Raw genomic sequence first — 19,779 nt, forward strand, 5'->3', positions numbered from 1 at the left:
TGTTTCTGAAGCAAAACCAAGAAATGTGAATGAATTGTGGAATGTTGTTAAAGAATCATGGAGTGGAATAACAGCTGAGAGGTGCCACAAGTTGGTTGACTCCATGCCACACAGATGTCAAGCAGTTTTAAAAAACTGTGGTCATACAACTAAATATTAGTTTAGTGATTCACAGGATTGCTAAATCCCAGAAAAAAAAAATGTTTGTACAAAATAGTTGAGTTTGTACAGTCAAAGGTAGACACTGCTATTTTTTTGAACACACCCCTTTCAACTAATTGCCCAATTGCACAGCCTTAAGAGCGTGCATATCATGAATGCTGGGTCTTGTTTGTTTTCTGACAATCTACTGAACCTACTGGTAACTTGTTTGCCACGTAGCAATAAAAAATATACTAAAAACCTTGATTATTCTGGTTAGTCACATTGTACTGCTATTATTTTGAACAATACTGTATGTCTACAGTAAAGGTTGTAATTAATATACAAAACATGGCAGTTCACCTCAAAACACTCAGTATATTTCACTATATTTCAAACCGGTGTGATTGCAGGTAATGTAGCATGACTCTACACCATCAGAAAGTCAAAAGGTCATTTGCAGGATAAGTGAGCTTTGCCTCTGAAATAAAGGTATGGGACTACTTAAAAACACATCTCCACAGGAACAGTGATGCGTGGAGGGGGGTGTTGCTGGTTTGGCACAAATGCTGCTGCACTGATATTGCTAGTAGATGGTGCCTATAGGGAAATCCATCCTCTTTAATCAACATTTAAAGTGTTTTGCCTCCACTCTACTGAAACGCATCATGGTTAATTAACTTATTGTGTCCTGTCCTAAGAACTGCAGGAGATGAACCAATAGTGGGGGGTGGGATCAACACACCATGTGTGGATCTAAAGAGAAAGGGCGATTGAGGTAAAAAATACCAGAAACTGAAATTCTACATTTTTTCCCCAAGAGTTTGAGCTGTGGGAGTGCCCTAGAGCTGGTGTTTGGGAATCTGATTCTCTGTAGGCGGTCAATTTAGGGCTACAGTCTCATGGAAATACAACACTTCCACTGCAGCTCTAGTGGGATGTAAACCCAAATGACAAAAAGGATATTGTCCCAATAGGACACCATTGTGTCTAAGTGCCTTTGGGGGGATATAGAATTGCACAAATTCAGTACAGAATGACTTTTCTGTGTATCTGTTGGCTTTTTGTGGAGGAAAAACTGGGAAATTCACATTTCACAAAGCAAACAAAGTTTTCCAATCCACCAAGTTTTCCAATCCACTGGGGCGTTTCACACGTGCTCATTCCCAAATAATCAAAAGCTCTAACAGGCATTCACTCAAGTGTAAATATACATACTAACATCTAAAATGTAATGTTTTTACAGAAATCTCATGTTCACCAATTCTGTACATATATATTTAGTATATATCAAAATGTAATTTATTCAAAGCTGAATTTTCAGCAGCAGCTATTAATCTAGTCTTTAGTGTCACATGATCCTTATGCAGATTTAGTGCTCAAGTAACATTTCTTCTTAATATTCTAAAAGTTGAAAGCTTGCGTGACGAAGGCGTGTGATGAAATACCTTTTTTGTGAGTCTTTAAAGAATAAATGTTCAAAAGAACAGCTTTTATTTGAAATAGTAAAGACATTTGTAATGTTACAAAATATTTCTGCCACTTTCGGTCAACTCATTAAACTCCTTACTGATCCCAAAGTTTTGAACGGTAGTGTATATTCTCAAGAGGAGGATATTTTCTTCCTCCATCAAGGCTCATGTAAATGAGTTTGATTTTACTACGGCCGCTCACACTCAACAGTCCCACCATTGTGTTGACTCCTCTTATTTCCAAAAAACCTGCTGCACAAGCAGCGGCTGTTGTCACGGCAGCGACATGCAGACTTGGCCTGAGCTCAGGCTGTTGGATGAGCAGTGAAGTGAAAGAAGGGGGTCTTGGGGGGGGGGGGGGGGGGCTTCCTCAAACAGAGTCCCCATGGACCATCAGGGTAGATGCCATATTTAATTTAATTGCATTCTGAAACCAGTGACAAAAGTGCAGTTTGTTTAATACAAAACATTTTTTTCGAAGCATCAAATATGCCTCTTTTCTTTTATTAATTTTTTTACTTAAAAAAACGGGAGACAAAGCACTCTGGGAAACATTTGTGAAAATCAAATGACTTCAGTTAGAACAAATTCTACTCCAAATAACCTGGCGAACTTGTTTCAAGAGAAGAGAAACAATGAAACAAACCAACTGGCACAAGAAGCTTTCAAACTCAGGGCAACCTTGACTCTCCTAGGAAAAATCTCTTCTGTGTGAACCTGCCAATACGAGCCCTTGGTAAGAGGAAGGACAGACTGTCACTCTGATAAACAACACTGACTCTTGACCCTTCTGAAAAGCTGCTGAAGCGAGACAGATGTACAGTGGAAAGGACGTCTCCGCACAAGTACTATTCCTCACACGTCTGATCGTCCAGGCTGGAGCGGAGGCCTGCTGAGACCACCTGCCATTCACTGAGGCTGAGACATCAATGCAGGCTACAGAGATGAATCACCTTGACTCTTTATGACTCAGCCAAACCCTTCTGATGTCCACTGAGTTCAATAGGCATTCATCACGCTGTGCTGACCTTCGAGGACCTTTTAGAAATAATTTTTCCTGAGTCACAACCTCCTAATAAAGTCATATAGGTAATTCTATGATACAGGTGCCATGTGTCCCTCATACATGTACACGTGCTAAATTTATATGCACATTGTGATAAAAACAAAACATATTAAGAAAATAAAAAAATGGCATTTTATAATTCTCTCTACACACAATATGTACACATTATTTTTACACATAATTTGACTCAATATAGTAATAACAGTCTAAAATATTATATCCAGGGCATGCCATTAACTTTTGTGCAAAATTCAAGCCCTGTAACACAAATAATATTCATCCGGAGCAAATGAAAGAGTGAGTCAGGGAAGCCTGGTTTGTGTGTCAACTTGCTGTCAGAGAGATGAGAGCGAGAAAGCACAGCTGCCGGTATGGTGTATCTATTTTGTGGAAAATGAGTATTGGAAGCATTTCAGTATCAATATTATATATATCAATTTACCTTGAGATTGCACAATAATAGGCCTACCCTTATGAAAGGAAAATATATTTACCAATATATTACTTGAAATATATTATAATATATTTTAAATACATTAAATAATATATTGATGGTTTTATACAATATATTCATGTAATATATTGCAAAATATACAAATGATTGGCGCTTTCAATATATAATTGCAATATTTTGGAAAATATAAATAATAAATCCCATATATGTGAATATATTGCCTAATGTATTACATGACATTTTCCAATATACTGCAATTTATTTTTGTTTTGTAAGGTAACACTAACAAAATGTTTTTTTCACTCCATCAAACTGGAAAAGGCACCCGCTTTTACAGAACGACCTATTTAAAGGTGAACTGGAGATCTCCTGCATACAATGATGGAGAACATGTGCCTCTCTGTCAGCAGCCAGCGACGTCTCAAAATGAGTGGGAACATCTGAGAGCCCTTTTCCCCATTCACATCACTTAATTAGATGAATGCTGGATGGATACAGACACACAGTAAATCCATTAGCTATACATTTTATGGGACTTATTAAATGTTTGGCATAATTCAAGCCTGCAGTATATCAAATATAATTTGGATAATAATCCAGCATGCCGGATACAGATCAGTCCCACATGAACTACAAAAATAATAATCACATCAGCAGAAATGATGGTCTCAGAGTAGCTAATGTAACGCAAGCATGGTTTGTCTCAAGGACAGTCTAAGCATCACTCCCTCCCAACTGCTGCACATTTAACAACATCCAGTACTGTACACTATTTGCAGTCTATTGCAATGCATGTTGATTTATAAAACAACAAGAGGATGAAGAAAATAAATATTTTTCTCATGAAGTTTGAAGTGAGGGAAAGCACACAGCCACTTATGACTGCCAGTCTTGACACAAATGGTGCATGATAAATTCTTTGGCATAAGTGAGTCGAATAACCACAGACAGTAAACAATGCAAATTAAACCACAAAATGGCCAGATTAAAACAGTGGAAAGCACTCACCATACCTAAAAAGGCAGAAATAAGCAACAAAGTATGCAGCCTTTTCTATTTTCGCATTCTTCACCTAAAATAACAATCAGCTCCCTTTTCTAGCCTGTTCACACAAAATGACACAAAGACAATGTCCAGCAAGATCAAAACAGGAACTCTAATGTCATTTAGTCCACAAATAAGTTCTTTACTTTACAGTCTTGACATTTCAGCTCTCGAAGGCCTCTGAGCTGCACTGTTCGGTATTTGACTGTGCCCAGACGCAGCACAATGAGTCCCTTCACATGGCCCACAATAAAACTGTCAGCAATAACACATTTCTAAAATCATTTTCTTTGACCTTTAAAACACCCCCCTCACTATAGTGGCTTTGTCAGGATGCATTTTTCTGGTCAGACACCAGTGGAGCATTGAAGTAACAAATAAACAGCTTTATTGGAAAGTGGTGCTATTTAGATGCAAAGAAGAGTGCAAGACACTAATGCATTCTGGATCACATGGGCTACGTTGGTGGCACATCAAGATAGCAGGGTGATTATCATGCTATTCCCATTTGTAGATTTCTCAGATGCAGTGACTGCCTGGTATTTTTGGTATCTGTGTACGATGAGACTTGTGTGAATAAAACAATTAAATAATACAGATGGAGGTCATATCACTAACATCCCATTTCAAAAAAGAAACTGAGTTTCCACAAGATGCAACAGATTTGTCACTGCATTGTGCACTTTATATATACCCTGGTGAATGAATTCTAGGACTCTCCAAAGCGAATACTGAAAATAAGCCACAAGTAAACATCCTTTTCACTGCAATGCCGCAGCAAATCATTGCATTTGTGTAGAAGGCAGCAAAGACAGACATCACTCCGTGGTGAGGAAAATCTTATAGTAGCTTCACATTGCCTCTCCTTTGCTTCTGCTGCCCTAATTGTTTTTTTAATGTGCGGTATAAAGTGCAATCACATCGGTTGTTTGCTGCCAGCTGTTGGGTTGATTTTTTCAATTCAATTAAACATGCAGTTTAAACAAACTAATGATCTGTCAGCCAAAAAAACATGTTTTTATATGTCACATATAACAGGTCCTGTAGTAAAGGATGTTGAATCACTATGAATGACTAGATACTTTGGATGTGATTATGAAGGTCTGGTTGCGGATTCTACATTAGTGGAGCCGAATGGGTAAAGTGACTTTGGAAAGCCAAGCCACCATGAATTGGCTGTGTGATCTCACCATATATCTCTGTCATTCCACAGGCATATGGGCACACGCACGTACACACGTACGTACAGACAGAGTACAACATCCGCTAAATGGGGAGGGTTAAGGTCCTGCACATTGCCGCACATGAGGAGAATTTTAATGGGAAAACCCATCCAGTCCTGCTGGGTAATGCCCTGTATTTTCACCATTAAGTGGGCACAGAGAGAAGTAATGGACTGCATGCGTGACTATGAACAGTGAGAGCCCTAAAAATCTAAATCAAAGATTCTCTTTGTCATCATGTGACATCAAACAGTCACATCGCTTTGCCATAATCACTTGTGAAGTAATGTCATCCAGGACAACTAGACAGGTAACACTATAATACAAACAGGCAGTGCTGCTGATACAACCAATAAGCAATAATGCTACAAAACTATACTAAGTTTAAAAAATAAATGTTAAAGAAAAAATAAAATGGAATATAAAACTGAAATATTCCTGCTTTTCCAATATTAATATAGACCATTTCAGACGTACAGCTGAAAATAGCATCTACTGGTTCCAAGGGAAATAATCTTTCAGAGCATGAGCTGGCTCATTAATACAAAAGTATTTAATACATTTGTATAGCATTATCTTGGGAAACATAATCTCAGGAATTAAATACATCTTATATAAGATATCTGATATATTTGCTTTCATTTCTGTACTATTCGTGCTACCAATTCACAATAGCATCTAGAACATCTTTGTTTAAAAATGTATCACAACAGAAGGCATGGATCTCAAAACACACACACACATACATACATACATACATACATACATACATACATACATACATACATACATACATATATATATATATATATATATATATATGCTGATGGATGGATGGATGGATGGATGGATGGATGGATGGATATAGATAGATAGATAGATAGATAGATAGATAGATAGATAGATAGATAGATAGATAGATAGATAGATAGATAGATAGATAGAGAGAGAGAGAGAGAGAGAGAGAGAGAGAGAGAGAGAGAGAGAGAGACAGACAGACAGACAGAGTAAAAAATATTTGTCATTGACAGCCCAAGGGCACACATGGTGACGATTCAGGCGATGTAGGCAAAGGCAACATACTAAAAAGTAGCACTAACCACAGCCACAGCAGCAATACTCCAATTTTCCAATACTTAGGAATATTGCTTCCCAAACCTGTCCTGAGGACAGCCCCACCGCTGCATATTTTGTATGTCTCCCTCATCTGATTCAACACATAATTTCATTAGTACAGACAGACTGCAAGACTTTTACTTGAGTATGTCTGATTAGGGAGACATTCAAAATGTGCAATAGTGGGGGTCCCCAGGACATGTTTGAGAAGCACTGTCTTCAGCTAATTGTTTCAGGCAGCTCCCTTAGCTGTACTTCTCTCCCTGCCACAATTCACTTCATGTCACTTCTGCTACTATAGCTGGCTATGAGTATCCTCATCTACTGAAGATGGATGTTGACAAATGGGTGGACTGACTGATTACCAAATGAATGAAAGAACAGACAAACGGATGGATGGATGGATGGATGGATGGATGGATGGATGGATGGATGGATGGATGGAAGGATGGATGGATGGATGGATGGATGGATGGAATAAATGATAATCACATTGATCACTGTATAAACAGTGATAACAGAACAAACTAATGGATAAACAGACTGATAGATGGAAATCAGTTGTCTGATTTCATTGTCCCAATCCACACCCAAGAGCAATTCAAACATTCAAACACTCACTCAAGCCTCCGACTGGATTCACTTATCTGTCTTTTCTTGACTCGTGAAGGCTCGAGCAGACAGCGGACACTGATCACTGCGAGAGGCGGGAGTGAGTGAGCGCTCGTTGGGGAGGGCTTTGCAGTTGCACTCGCATCCTCACGGTCTCACAAGGACAAAAGCAGAAATTTACTATCGCTTACTTTATAAAGTAGCTGGCGCCTTCCTCGGTGAAGCCCTCTTCCCATCCCCGCGGTAAATCTAAGGGGAGAGAAATATTTGTACAAAACTCCATTAAGTTTTTAATGAAACACAAAGTAGCCTTCCATCAATTATGCAGATGACGTGTTTCCACTGCTTACTTTAAACACTTATTTGCGGTATCCGACTAAGGATGTAAAGTTTAGACTAGAACGCATAGTTTATTGCTGTACCTGATCGTATCATGTGTCCCGAGTTGACAGGTTCACCAGTGCGGGGATGGAGCCAAGTAGTGCCGCGAGTTTTGTCGCTGAAAAACAGAAACACCTGTTACGAGACCCATCGGGAAATGTGCATATTTGCCAGAACCGCATTACAATACAACGACTGTGATTAAACCCCTAATAGGCTGCTTACTTGATGAAAAAAACCCTGCCATCCCTGCACACTCCATAGGACCAGTGATCAGGTAGTGTGTCCCGCCCGAGCGGAGCCGCCATGATCCCGGTTTAAAGTGAGAGCTGCGCCGCAGAGTTTCCAGGGAATCGGACAGTCCGATAATCACCACTAGGGCTGCACTGCTGTTAAAGGGGCAGGCCAAACTTGCAGAAAGTCTTTTGTCCCAGTTATAAGCCGACAAAAAAGATTGAGGGTATCATTAATTAAGCGGGATGTTGATGCTGCTGTCGCCCACAATATTCTACCTTTTATAACAGCAAAGCCAATGCTGTAAGATACTTCATGCGTGTATTCACACAGATCGGAATTAACGTTACACTTTGAAACCTGAACGGATTAACATTCCCGCAAATCACAGGCGCATTCTGAAACAGTTGGATAATTGTTTAACTTGTCAGATTAAAGCCAGATTGTGTTGGAAATGTGTTGTGTTGTGCTCATGACAATAGTCTTCAGAGATTTGAGCTTTTTGGCAGGTAACAAGTAGGCAAACAGTGGCTAATGATTTCAATGACAACAAGCTAACGTTAAGTGATAATTTTAGTCAGGTTAAACCTGTCTTAAATTACAAACCTAACCTTGGTTAAATGTGATTCCCAAATGAAAATATCCGACTGAGAAACAATATCTTGCTGCTTAAAATGTTTTTTCTTGAATTGTAGACACCCTGAGAAAGTCATGCTGTCGCCTTGCTAACAAAATAAACGCAACGTTGCTTGCTGTTGGTTTACTGTTGGCACCGCGCGCCCTCTAACGTTACGTTACCTGCGCGCGCAAATTCTTGTTCTTGGTGGCTATTCTCTGAAACGCCAGATGGCAGCTGCCTAAGGTGTATTTATATATCGGGACAAGTTAGCCTGACAAGCCAGACCCAAATCAAGATGTTTGGTCTGGAAACTCACAATTGACAGGGCTCAATCCGAGGGGCGGGATAAACGGTTGTCTTTTCAAACTCCCTCTGCGCGAGCGCTACAACCAACTACAGCAACGAAGGTGAAACAGAGCTTGTTGATAGATTAAACATTCACCGTGTCCGGTAGGCTTTTAAGAATGACGTCAGTGCCGTTCTTTGTTTCTCAGAGAAAAGCTTAACTCCAAGTTTTCCAGAGTCGCGGTCAAAGCTGATTCGAAAGACCGCCGTTAGCCAGTTTCTGTTTACTAGAAGCACAACTCGGCAGTCTTCATTAGGGCCCCGCCCACCGACTCTATACACGATGTGATTGGCCCGGCAAGAGTTTGGCGATTACAGCGGCTCAGAAGGGAGTTGCTAGCCGCGGGCAGATTAGATATGCTGCCGCTAGGGTGTGTCTAGGCTAGGGACAAGTGGATTTCTTGAAGGAACAAGTGAAAGAAAATTTTACTTGCCCAATGGACAAGAGCCTGATTAAAACAGCAATAACAAAAAATAACTAAAGAATCACCAAAATGCAAGAATGATTCTGCAATAATTTAGTGTAAGTGGTGATTGATAGTGGATAAAATATAATGTAATGAACATACTAAGGTAACAACACACTGTTGGTGCGCGTCTTTAAAATCACAGAGAAATTGCGGTAAACATTAAAAAAGTTTTTCTGAAGTTTTTCTATTTATAACATATGATACAGTTACACAACCAAATGTGCTGTTTTCCTGAATACCATCATGAATGAAAATGACAGTGATTTCAAATGACAGTTCCATAAACAATTAATTAATATTTAGTCGCTTTCATTTCAAATGCAATTTTGAGTTTTTTTTTTTTTTTTTTACTATTATTATTATTTCAGCAGCAAAAATAGTTCCAAACATTTAGATAGAATAGATTCCAAGCAACAACAGCAGAACCATAACATGTCTCACAGCAACCGTGTGTTATTCAGTGTTTGAATAAATCGGTTGAATTAAAGATTCAATTACCTGTTTGTAAACGACTGCCTTATTCTTGAATTAGTTGTTTGAATGAATCGTTTGATTTAATGACTCAATCATTAAGACTCACCTGCTGCCACCTACTGGTGGTTTAGTTTCATATACTTTTCAACACTTCTTTTGTTTATTTAAAAAATACAGATCTCATTGCATTATTTAATGCAGTTGCAATTTGATTGGTGACAGCCCTATAGTGTCTTATTTTAATTTAATGTATAGATCAAATTTAAGAATATAATATGAAACCTGAAGCATAGCCTATTTAATAAGATTAGGGGGAAATGCCCTTTAAAAAAAGCTAAAAATATCAGGTATGCAGATTTAAAATAAGTAAAAGCAGTTTTCAGTCATGGTTTTCTCAGAGACGAGGACTACTGTTTTTCATTTATAACATAATTTTCAGTAGGAATGTTTTCTACATTGTGAACATTTGTAGAGCTCTTTAATGGAATCATGTCCTCGTGTTCTGATATCAAAGTTTTACTTACATGAAGTTCTTTATCTGCTGGTCCAACGGGAACAAACTCAATTGCGTTCGCAATAATTGAAGCTGTATTATATTATCTGTACTTAATCGTTTTCGCATGATTTTTATCATTTTATTAATTTATTTGTTAAAAACAAACAGTGTGATTTCTGTATTGTTTAATACAGTATAGCCTAGTTTCCACCAGAAATGCATTAAGTATAGAAAAACTCTTTTCTGAAAAATATGTATATATATTTAAAAATATTTAAATCTTGTTTTTCATGCACTAAGAGCAATAAAAACACATACGAAAAATCCAGACTGATGTCATGAACCCATTAAGGGTTAGAAATAATAATTATAATAACTCCGATTACATTTAAAAGAGCATTAAATCATTACATTTGACAAAATATGAAATAATGAAAGCTGTTCAAGACCCCATCAAATAGACTTTGGTTTGGAGTTCTTTATTCAGTGGACAAATAGTATGTAATGCATTGTAAAAATGAGTACTATATATATCCTAGAAAATATTATATACAGTACTCATTATTACAAGAATTTTCTAGGACCAGGAAAATATATCTTTTTTTTCATGACAACCTCATGTTCATCCATGATATGAGAAATGAAAAACCACACATCTGAACATGAAGTGATGTTTATTGTGCTGATGTTTATGGCTCAGGATGCAAATCTTATAAAGTCAATTAATTTAAAAATAGGGAATCCAAGGTTCCAGCAGCCTGCCACCAATACAGTTCTTGTCTTGTATACATTTGACATATACAACATGACATATGCAACTTGACTTTGAGGGGTGTCCCTTCTACAAGGATGAAATTGTGGATGGCATGAGGAGACAGGGCAAGTCCGGTTTGGCGCAGTGTAAGCATTATTGTAATGTCATGGTTAAGATGGCTCATTCTCAGTTCAGCCAAAGGCGGCCATAAGTAGTAGAGTTGATAGATTGAAACCCTCAGCTGTGTCATTTTTATTCACACCAGTACACACACAAACAAGAACAAACATCATGACCTTCCATACATTAACTGCTGCCAGCACTGAATGACCTTTAGATGTGCACCCATTACTTTCTCTGCAATATGTTGAATGTGAAAGGAAGAGCACTTTAAAAATATATATGTTTACAATGATGAACACTCACATGAGATGAAAATCCCAGCCACATTATAATATATAAAAAGTCGCATTGTTTTACATTGAGCCCATTGCCTTTCAGGGGTGGACATTTTAAACTTGAATGACCAGCCAAATACTTATTTTTCTCTGTAAACTTTTGCAAGGGAATAATGAATAAATTAATAATACCTTTCTGAATAGTGCATTTCTACAATTATTGAAAAATGTTTTTCCTTTTTAATTGTTTTTTTTGGGCTTATTTACAGAAAACAGTTGCTAGTTTTCTAGTATGATTATATGCTTGCTTTTGGTTGATCCCGCAGCACAATAACCAATAATAGCAGTTAAGTAATATTATTCCTATTAATCACTTTGTTTCCCTTTGCTTACACACGCACGCATGCACCCACGTGCACACACACACACAAGTTTTTTACAGCAATTTACAGTATAAGGTCAACCATCAACCGTCAGCCAGATGACAGACTATGGGTGGCTATAAATAGTATAGACTATAATGGAGAATAATCAGCTGTTGTTGCAGTTAGATTGTTTCTTTTGTTGTGACTATGCCCTGCCTTAATAGAGAAGTTTGAGAGGGTGTGTTCCTGTGGTTATCGTCAAGAATGTATGAGGGAGCGTACCTAGGTATGAGATTTGTGTCAGATTTCTCTTACTATGAATTGAAACATATTTGCTTTCACCCTTGTCCAAGTATTAGCTAAAGCTCATTTGCCAGCATGTTTTGGAGAGTTGATCAATATTAAATTATATATATTACTAATTTATAACGATCATGACAACTGACAAGTGAAGTGAATAACACTGATTATCTCTTCATCATGGCCCCTGTTAGTGGGAATATATTAGGCAGCAAGTGAACATTTTGTCCTCAAAGTTAATGTGTTAGAAGCAGGAAAAATGGGTTACCATAAGGATTTGAGTGAGTTTGACAAGGGCCAAATTGTCATTGGGTCAGACCATCTCTGAAACTGCAACTCTTTGTGGGGTATTCTCAGTCTGCAGTATCTATCAAAAGTGGTCCGAGGAAGGATCGGTGAACCTTAGACAGGGTCATGGACAGCCAAGGATCACTGATGCATGTGAGGAGTGAAGACTGACCGTGTGGTCCAATTAAACAGCCGAGCTACAGCTCAAATTATTCAAGATGCTGGTTCTGATAGAAAGGTCTCAGAATACACAGTGCATTGCATTTTTTTTGCATATTCGGCTGCGTAGCCTCAGTCAGGGGGCCCATGCTGACCCCTGTCCACCGCATAAAGCACCAACATTGGGCACATGAGCATCAGAATAAGACACAGAGCACTAGAAGAAGTTGGCCTTGTCTGAGGAATCATGTTTTCTTTTACATCACGTGGATGGCCAGGTGTGTGTGTCACTTACCTGGTGAACACATGGCACCAGGATGTACTACATGGGTGATGCAATGTGATGCTTTGGGCAATGTTGTGGATGTTACTTTGACACGTACCACCTTAAGCATTGTTGCAGACCCTTTACACCCTTTCATGGAAACATTATTTCTGGGTGGTTATGGCCTCTTTCAGTGATTCTTTTATTCTTCTCCTCAGATCCTCTCAAGCTCTGTCAGGTTAGATGGGGACCGTCAGTGGACAACCATTTTTAGGTTTCTCCAGAGATGTTCAACTGGGTTCAAGCCCAGGCTCTCTCTGGGCCACTCAAGGACATTTACAGAGTTGGCCATTACACACTCTTGCATTATCTTGGCCGTGTGCTTAGGATCATTGTCCTGTTGGAAGATTGATTTTCTGCCCAGTCCGAGGTTCTGAAGGCTCCGGACTAGGTTTCCAAGTGGGTTTTCATGTGTCTTTACTGAGATGCTTGAGTCTAGCCACTCTGCCATGAAGCCCAGATCAGTGGAATGTTGAAGTAATGTTTGTCCTGTAAATTTCTCCCATGCATCTCCATATATGATCATAGAACTTGTCTAGTCACTCTTGGTTGTCTAGGAAGCCAGCTGAAGTGTCCTGGTTGTTCCAAACTTCTTTCATTAAGGATTATGGCAGCTACATGATTCTGTGAACCTTTAATGCAGAATAATATTTTGTAGTTTTCTGCAGTGTCTTGACACAATCCTGTTTCTGAGCTTAACAGGTATTTCTTTTGACCTTGTGGCTTGGTTTTTGCTCTGATATGCATTTTCAGCTGTTTTACATTTTATTGAGAGTTTTGTGACTTTCCAAAGCACACCCATTGAATTGGATTTACAGGTTAACTCCACTCAAAGTGTAGTAACATCTACAAGAGAAATTCAAATGCTCCTGAACTAAGTTTCAAGTGCAGGAAAAACCCAGAAAAGGGTTTGAATACTAAATGCAAAGTAATTACTTTTTAATTTATTTATTTTTTAATAAATGTACAAATTTATCACAAATCAGTTGTTTTTTGCTTTGCCATTATGTGGGGTGTAGAAATGATGTGAAAAAGTAATTTAAAGCAGTTTAGCATAAGTTTGCAAAATAACTAAATGTAGGGGGGAAAATTTAAACAAAATTGAAAATGATTTTCACAAAGTATCTATATACTATCCAAATAAAATCAATCAAATTAAAAGTATATAAGAAATGTTGTTGCAGTACCTACAAGGATGTTGATTCTGTTACATATCCTACTTGGCAAATTCATGGCATATCATTTTGATTGGCTGGGATAAAAGCAGTGATTGATGGAAAAATATTGTACAAAACACATGAATTTCCCTTGTATCCTTGATTTACACTCTGTTTTTACACTCTGTTCTCGCCAAGAACAGCCATTTGACTCCAGTTGTGTATCTACATCAAACACTTCAGAGCCGTATAAATATTTTAGCACAGAATCCCTTTGGATTGGGGGGGGGGGGGGGGGGGGTCTTTGGTCGGCAAGCCTTTTGTTGGTTTGATGCAATGTTTCCCCCCTAAGGATGACTTAAAATCCAACAGAAGAGACATTGATGATACACAATGGAAAAAGATGCTTGTGGCTGCAACTATGGTATTTGCTACAAAAGCAGCTGCTGTGGGTTTATTTTCTGACAAATCATTTCAATTCTGTTACTGATCTTAGTAAAACAAAGCATTTGGCTACAAGCATTTTACCCAATATTGAAATACAAAAATAAAAGATTTCCCCTAAAGCTCTTGTTCATGTAAAAATGAAACAAAAAATGACATCTGCAAAGGGCACTTTGATATTGTGTCAGCAGTTTTTTGACTTACGGTTCATGTTGATTTAGGATTAGATGTGATTGACAGAACTGTAACCCTACAGAAGCATACCAGCAGCACCCTGGGACATGTTCCAGGTTGTGCCCCCTAGTTTGCCTGAATAAAACGCCATATGCCTAAAACAGAGCAGAGCACATGTTCGGCTAATAAGCTTGTTTGAATTAGGGGCTTTCTGTAATACCACTTAAAAGGTCTTAAACTTGCAGTCACACACATTCAGGGATAGGGTGCAGTCCTGCGCATCTCTGCAGTATTGTACTGCTGATGGTTTCCTCGCCACTGCCAGCAGCTCATAATGCTGCAAGGTGACTCAGTGTTACTTTTCTCTCTTAGGAGAGGTTCATACAGAGGCGACTGCAGTTAAATCGCTGCATGCAGAATAAAGTGATCTGCTGTGGGCGACTCAAGACATCTTCCTTTGGTTAATGAGGTTTTCTTAAACCTTTGGAAAAAAAAAAAGAAAAAGAAAAAATAGACTGACAGGCTACATGAAGGCTACATTGATCTCAAAATGCATGCATGTCTTGCTTTTAAATCTACTAAATGATGAATAATGAAAATATTTGCAAATATATGCATGTTTTAAACAGTATTAGTACATCATATGGAATTACTAAACTAAAACTTTAAAATAAAATCTGTTAATTGAAAAAAAAATTTAAATTCATTTTAATAATTCTTGAATTATTAATAAAAAAATAATAGTAGAAAAACATTAAATGAAAATTAGAAATAAACACTAAAATTATTAGCTTGAAATAATTAAAATCTAAAACTGAAGTAAAAAATAAATTAAACCTATCAATATTTTTACAACTAAAATTAATTAAATAAAACCATACACCACACTTTCCATAAAGTTTATTTTTTATTTAATTTCACAATTAAAAATACTACCTCATCACAGTAATGTGACCTCTATCATCTCTATAAAATAAAAAAATCAAGCTGAAAACGAGTTATGGTGCTGTTCATAATAAACCATCACAGCTTTTCAGAGCTTTACTAACACCTTCTTTGCTACAGTGATGAATGGAACAGCAGCAGATGCTTTTTTGTAAAAAAAAAAAAAAACAAAAAACAAAAAAAAAAAAAACAGATCCATTAATTAAACTAAGTTTTACATGTTTAAAGCATAGCATATAAAAGTTGCCGGTTATGAAAGGCTGAATGAAAACATCCTTAAGATTAAATTAATATGTCTATTTGCTCTTCTTTTTAAATAAAATTTAAATAAAATTTAAAAAGGGGACTATTTCATTATAATATATTTTATTATACAGCATCTATTAATGCAGAAGATAATACTCATCATGTCACATTTTTGGAAGAATTTTAGTAGGCTACCAGTAGCACACATTTCTTATGGTGAGTGAACACTGACCTCCAGTGGACAAATAACGTAGTCAATTTTTCAGCCGGTTTTTAAACAGCATCTTTTTAAGCAGGAGCAACTCTGACCCGTTAGATGCACGTTCCAGCTCTAACCCTAAACAAACACAACTGAACAAGGTACTTAAGGTCTCCAGGATTACTAGAAAGTTACAGGCAGGTGATTTTGATCAGGGTTGGATCTAAACTGTGCAGGAAAGTGGATCTCGAGAGCCAGGGTTGCTGTTATAAAGCTTGTTTCTTTATCTGTATGAAGTTACTAATCTTAATCTAATTGAATAATATGCATCTAGCCAACTTTTATGATTTCAATTTTTCTGATATTGCGGAAATAGTAAAATTGTTAAAAACCTTCGCTCCCCACGTGCATCAATGAGCCTTGGCCACCCTTGAACCACTGCAGACCGAGAACACCCCACAAGAGTTGCAGTTTTGGAGATGCTCTGACCCAGTTATCTAGCCACAATTTGGCCCTGGACAAACTCTTTCAAATCCTCACGGTTCTCCATTTTTCCTGCTTCTAACACATCAACTTTGAAGACAAAATGTTCACTTGCTGCCTAATACATCCCACCCACTAACAGGGGCCATGATGAAGAGATAATCAGTGTTATTCACTTCACTTTTCAGTGATCATAATATCATGCCTAATCGGTATATATAATATATATATTGTAGTATAATATATTGTATATTATAAAAGCACAATCTGTCACACCCGCTGGTGTCTCATCAATAGGGCACACACACAGTGAACACCTCTGAATCAAACTAACCCTGTAACAGGGTTAACCTGCTCCAGAAAGCTTACATCATTTTTTGGAACCGAAGTTGAGGTTATCTGCTTAAACATACCCACTACCCAGGTATGTCACAACCTGCTTTTTCTTGCTATTCTATTGTAGCAAGGCCCAAACTTGCCATGTATTACTATTTTAAGCAGTAATTTATCACATTTGTCAATGTCCTTATACATTTCAACATTCCATATAGATTCAAATCTCCAAACCTCCTCTATTTTACAGACCACATTTAACATAAATGGTACATACTGTATTGTTTTTGATAGTCATCTGTAAATATTGTTTTTTATTGGTTTTCTGTGATATTGAGCTTAACATAAGAAACCTTAAACTGCATATATTTATTTTACATCCGACACATCCGTTTGATACTATAAATATTGCATGATCACCACACAAAGTCTAATTTAGATGATTGTTTTCCTTTATCTGTTGCTGATTTGAGCAGAACACATTCCATTTACTGAAGTTCCAAAGACTGACTTAATGTAAAGATAAACAGTTTTGTATAAAGAAAACGTTGACCTCAAATTCAATCATATTAATGACCAAACTTTTGCCATGAAAAATCAGCTTGTATGATACATTAAGGAATTATTTATTTCAGAAAAATGAATAAGGCAATAGTTTGGAAATGCAAACATTTCTCCATTCTTCTCCAGACCTGGAACTTACTAAAATTCTGTACTTATTAACACTGCCACTAACACACAAACATGCACTACACAATGTTGCCATAACACTACTTTTAATGTTTGCAAAGTGATAAAGTATATATTTCAATAGCTTGACTTTGAATCACCGAAAAATGACCATCACCGAAAAATGAGCTTTGTTACAAGTTAGATCACGCACAGTTAAGTGAATGATCCGTTACAATGGATTTGGAATGAGATTTCAATGAATACTGGCATGTGACGGCTGAATTCCACTCGGAAACATTAATTAGGACCACAACAGTTCTGTACCCAACTTGAGTAAAGAAAAATCAGTCTGACAGCAAGAACACAAACACATTAAATGATCCAAATATCTTTATTTGTCCAAAAAACTGCAAATTTATGCCACCAGTGCGGAAGCTGTGGAGGATTCGCTGTGAATGAAAAAAATGAATCAGTTAAAAACTCAGGACGAGAAAAAAAAAAAAATGCATATAGAAAGAAAAAGCAGCTTTTTGTGTGAAGGGGACTGGCAGTGGTGGCACAACGAAGCCAAACTGCTAATTTACCTCCAAAGTTTATCTAGCACATAAGAAATATCTCATTTCTTACATGGGAAGAATGGGACAATGAAATGTGCACTTACACATACAGGAGGGATTTTAATTGTTATAAAAATTCAGACACTCACTACTTCCAGTTGGGGGCAAGTACTCTCTTGGTCTTGTAGTAGCGGGCAAGCCTGTGGATTCTGCTCTCAACCAGAATCAGGCGGAACTTAGCATCCTTGTCCTGAAAAACAAGTGAAAATGGTGAGAAAACTTAATGGATTTTTCAAGAAATCTCCAGTGATCTTAAATGTCTTTAGAGTACATGTACAAGTATGGGATCTAATGTGCGTTTCACTACCTTTCTGTTCCTTTCCAAGTGCTTCCTCACAGCAACAGCCTTCTTGATAAGGTGGTAGAGATCCTCAGGCAGATCAGGGGCAAGGCCTTTGGACTTCAGGATCCTAAGGATCTTGTTGCCAGTGACAAAACGCACCTGAGCAACACCATGGGAATCCCTCAGGATCACACCTAGTGAGAAGAGCAAGAGATGTTAGCTCCTTGACAATAAAATTGTGCCGACAAAATATGGGCTCCTACAGCCAGTTCACGAATATGAAAACATGAAAAGCCCATTACAAGGCATACACAATAAGCCTATAAAGTGACAACTAAACCCAAAAATCACTCATCAATTGGAAATCAGCTAACAAATGTCAAAATCCTTAGCTTTAAACAAGACTAATTCCACTGCATTAAATGCCTTTATTGTAGATGTTTAAACAGGTTTCCCTTTAATGTCATAAATTTCAAACTTGCATTACCATTTTGTATGAAATGCGCTGTAGATAATCAAGTGAAATACAACATAACATTAATTTTATATCAGTCAGAACTTACCGATCTGTGAGGGGGTCAGACCCTTCTTGGCCAGTTTGAAGATTTGCTCTTTAACATCATCGGATGTCAATTTGAGCCACTTAAAGACAAAAAAGGACATATTAAGAACCTTGACTTTTAGAAAGCATTGTCAAATCAGATACGAGGACTCATCAATGAACTTACTGTGGGGACACTTCGTCTATAGGGCAGTGCCGACTGGGACAAACCCTTGCTGAAAAAGAAAATATTCAATAGTTTAAAAAAAGTAACGTTAACTTAAGCAATTTCACTTCTACAGTAAGCCAAGATGTAAACATGTAAAATGACAGCATGTAATATAAACTAAAGATAAGCAAACGTAAAGAGCTTCTAAAATAAAATAAAAAATATGAGATGAGTTGGTCCAACACATACTATTTTATGTAATAGATCAGGATTTATAATCCCTAACGAACCTTCAAACATGACACCAAAACGTAGGTTGTTTCACATAACATGACAACCGAACAACTAGACCGCACCGACAAACTGCTAATGTTGACTGAATCAGTATGTAAGATTCATTTATCCACCCTGCAGCGCCTCGTACTACATGTGCTGCCATCACGTTCACAGAGGAAGAGAACGTGGGACTAAATTCAGACCTCTCAAAAACTCCTTTCTAGCAACATTGAAATACATATTCCAGACTCAGACTATGTAATAAAGTGTTAACTGTATTTTGGGTTGACGGTGTGGTCCATAGAACGTGTTTTTAGCGTAAAATAAACATTTACCCAGGAGCGTGCATACGACCCATGATGGCGGTTTAGAGACCGAGGAAAAGAAAGACTGAGCCGAGGCCGAGAGGAAGTGAAGTACGGTGGCGGAAGTGATGTAATATATAACCTTCCGTATGTTAATATTTTTTTAGTCTATGTTGACTCAAATGTTATTTTGTGTGTG

The 19,779-nt window shown here is 37.5% G+C and overlaps 2 protein-coding genes and 1 non-coding gene across 14 annotated transcripts in view; all 3 read right to left on the minus strand.

The window, feature by feature from the left end:
* plekha7b (pleckstrin homology domain containing, family A member 7b) overlaps positions 1-8,146 on the minus strand; it is a 142,436-nt gene extending 134,290 nt beyond the window's left edge. For 3 of the 12 annotated variants that reach the window (XR_010904956.1, XR_010904957.1, XM_067442920.1), the window contains exons 1-3: positions 7,735-8,142; positions 7,551-7,627; positions 7,320-7,377 (exon numbers count right to left, since the gene is read on the minus strand). Coding sequence is in view for 10 of the 12 variants with exons in the window: in XM_067442920.1 (XP_067299021.1) it covers positions 7,320-7,377; positions 7,551-7,627; positions 7,735-7,817 (218 nt within the window). In the remaining 2 variants the exon portion in view is untranslated. Of the gene's footprint in view, positions 1-7,319; positions 7,378-7,550; positions 7,628-7,734 lie in introns of all 12 variants that reach the window. The other 9 variants (XM_067442923.1, XM_067442932.1, XM_067442922.1 and 6 more) reach the window with 8 other exon arrangements.
* Positions 8,147-17,761: 9,615 nt separating this feature from the next.
* rps13 (ribosomal protein S13) lies at positions 17,762-19,703 on the minus strand. Its single transcript, XM_067451247.1, has 6 exons — positions 19,611-19,703; positions 19,018-19,066; positions 18,853-18,931; positions 18,314-18,483; positions 18,096-18,196; positions 17,762-17,838 (listed from the first exon to the last, which is right to left on the minus strand). The coding sequence occupies exons 1-6, from the start codon at positions 19,631-19,633 to the stop codon at positions 17,805-17,807; spliced, it is 456 nt and encodes a 151-aa protein (XP_067307348.1). The 5' UTR covers positions 19,634-19,703; the 3' UTR covers positions 17,762-17,804.
* On the minus strand, positions 17,918-18,046 carry LOC137089033 (small nucleolar RNA SNORA19). Its single transcript, XR_010907632.1, has one exon. It is a non-coding gene; the product is annotated as a small nucleolar RNA SNORA19 (small nucleolar RNA).
* Positions 19,704-19,779: the final 76 nt, after the last annotated feature.

The sequence above is a fragment of the Pseudorasbora parva genome, chromosome 1 (genome assembly GCF_024679245.1).
Source record: "Pseudorasbora parva isolate DD20220531a chromosome 1, ASM2467924v1, whole genome shotgun sequence".
Taxonomy (NCBI): Eukaryota; Metazoa; Chordata; class Actinopteri; order Cypriniformes; family Gobionidae; genus Pseudorasbora; species Pseudorasbora parva.

What these genes read in the sequence shown, in the direction of transcription:
- rps13 (XM_067451247.1), bottom strand. Translation starts at nt 19,633, where the DNA reads ATGGGTCGTATGCACGCTCCTGG. An exon ending in TCTGACCCCCTCACAGATCG is followed by an intron (nt 18,484 to 18,852) that starts GTAAGTTCTGAC and finishes TCTTCTCACTAG; the next exon opens with GTGTGATCCTGAGGGATTCC. An exon ending in ACTTGGAAAGGAACAGAAAG is followed by an intron (nt 18,197 to 18,313) that starts GTAGTGAAACGC and finishes CTTGTTTTTCAG; the next exon opens with GACAAGGATGCTAAGTTCCG.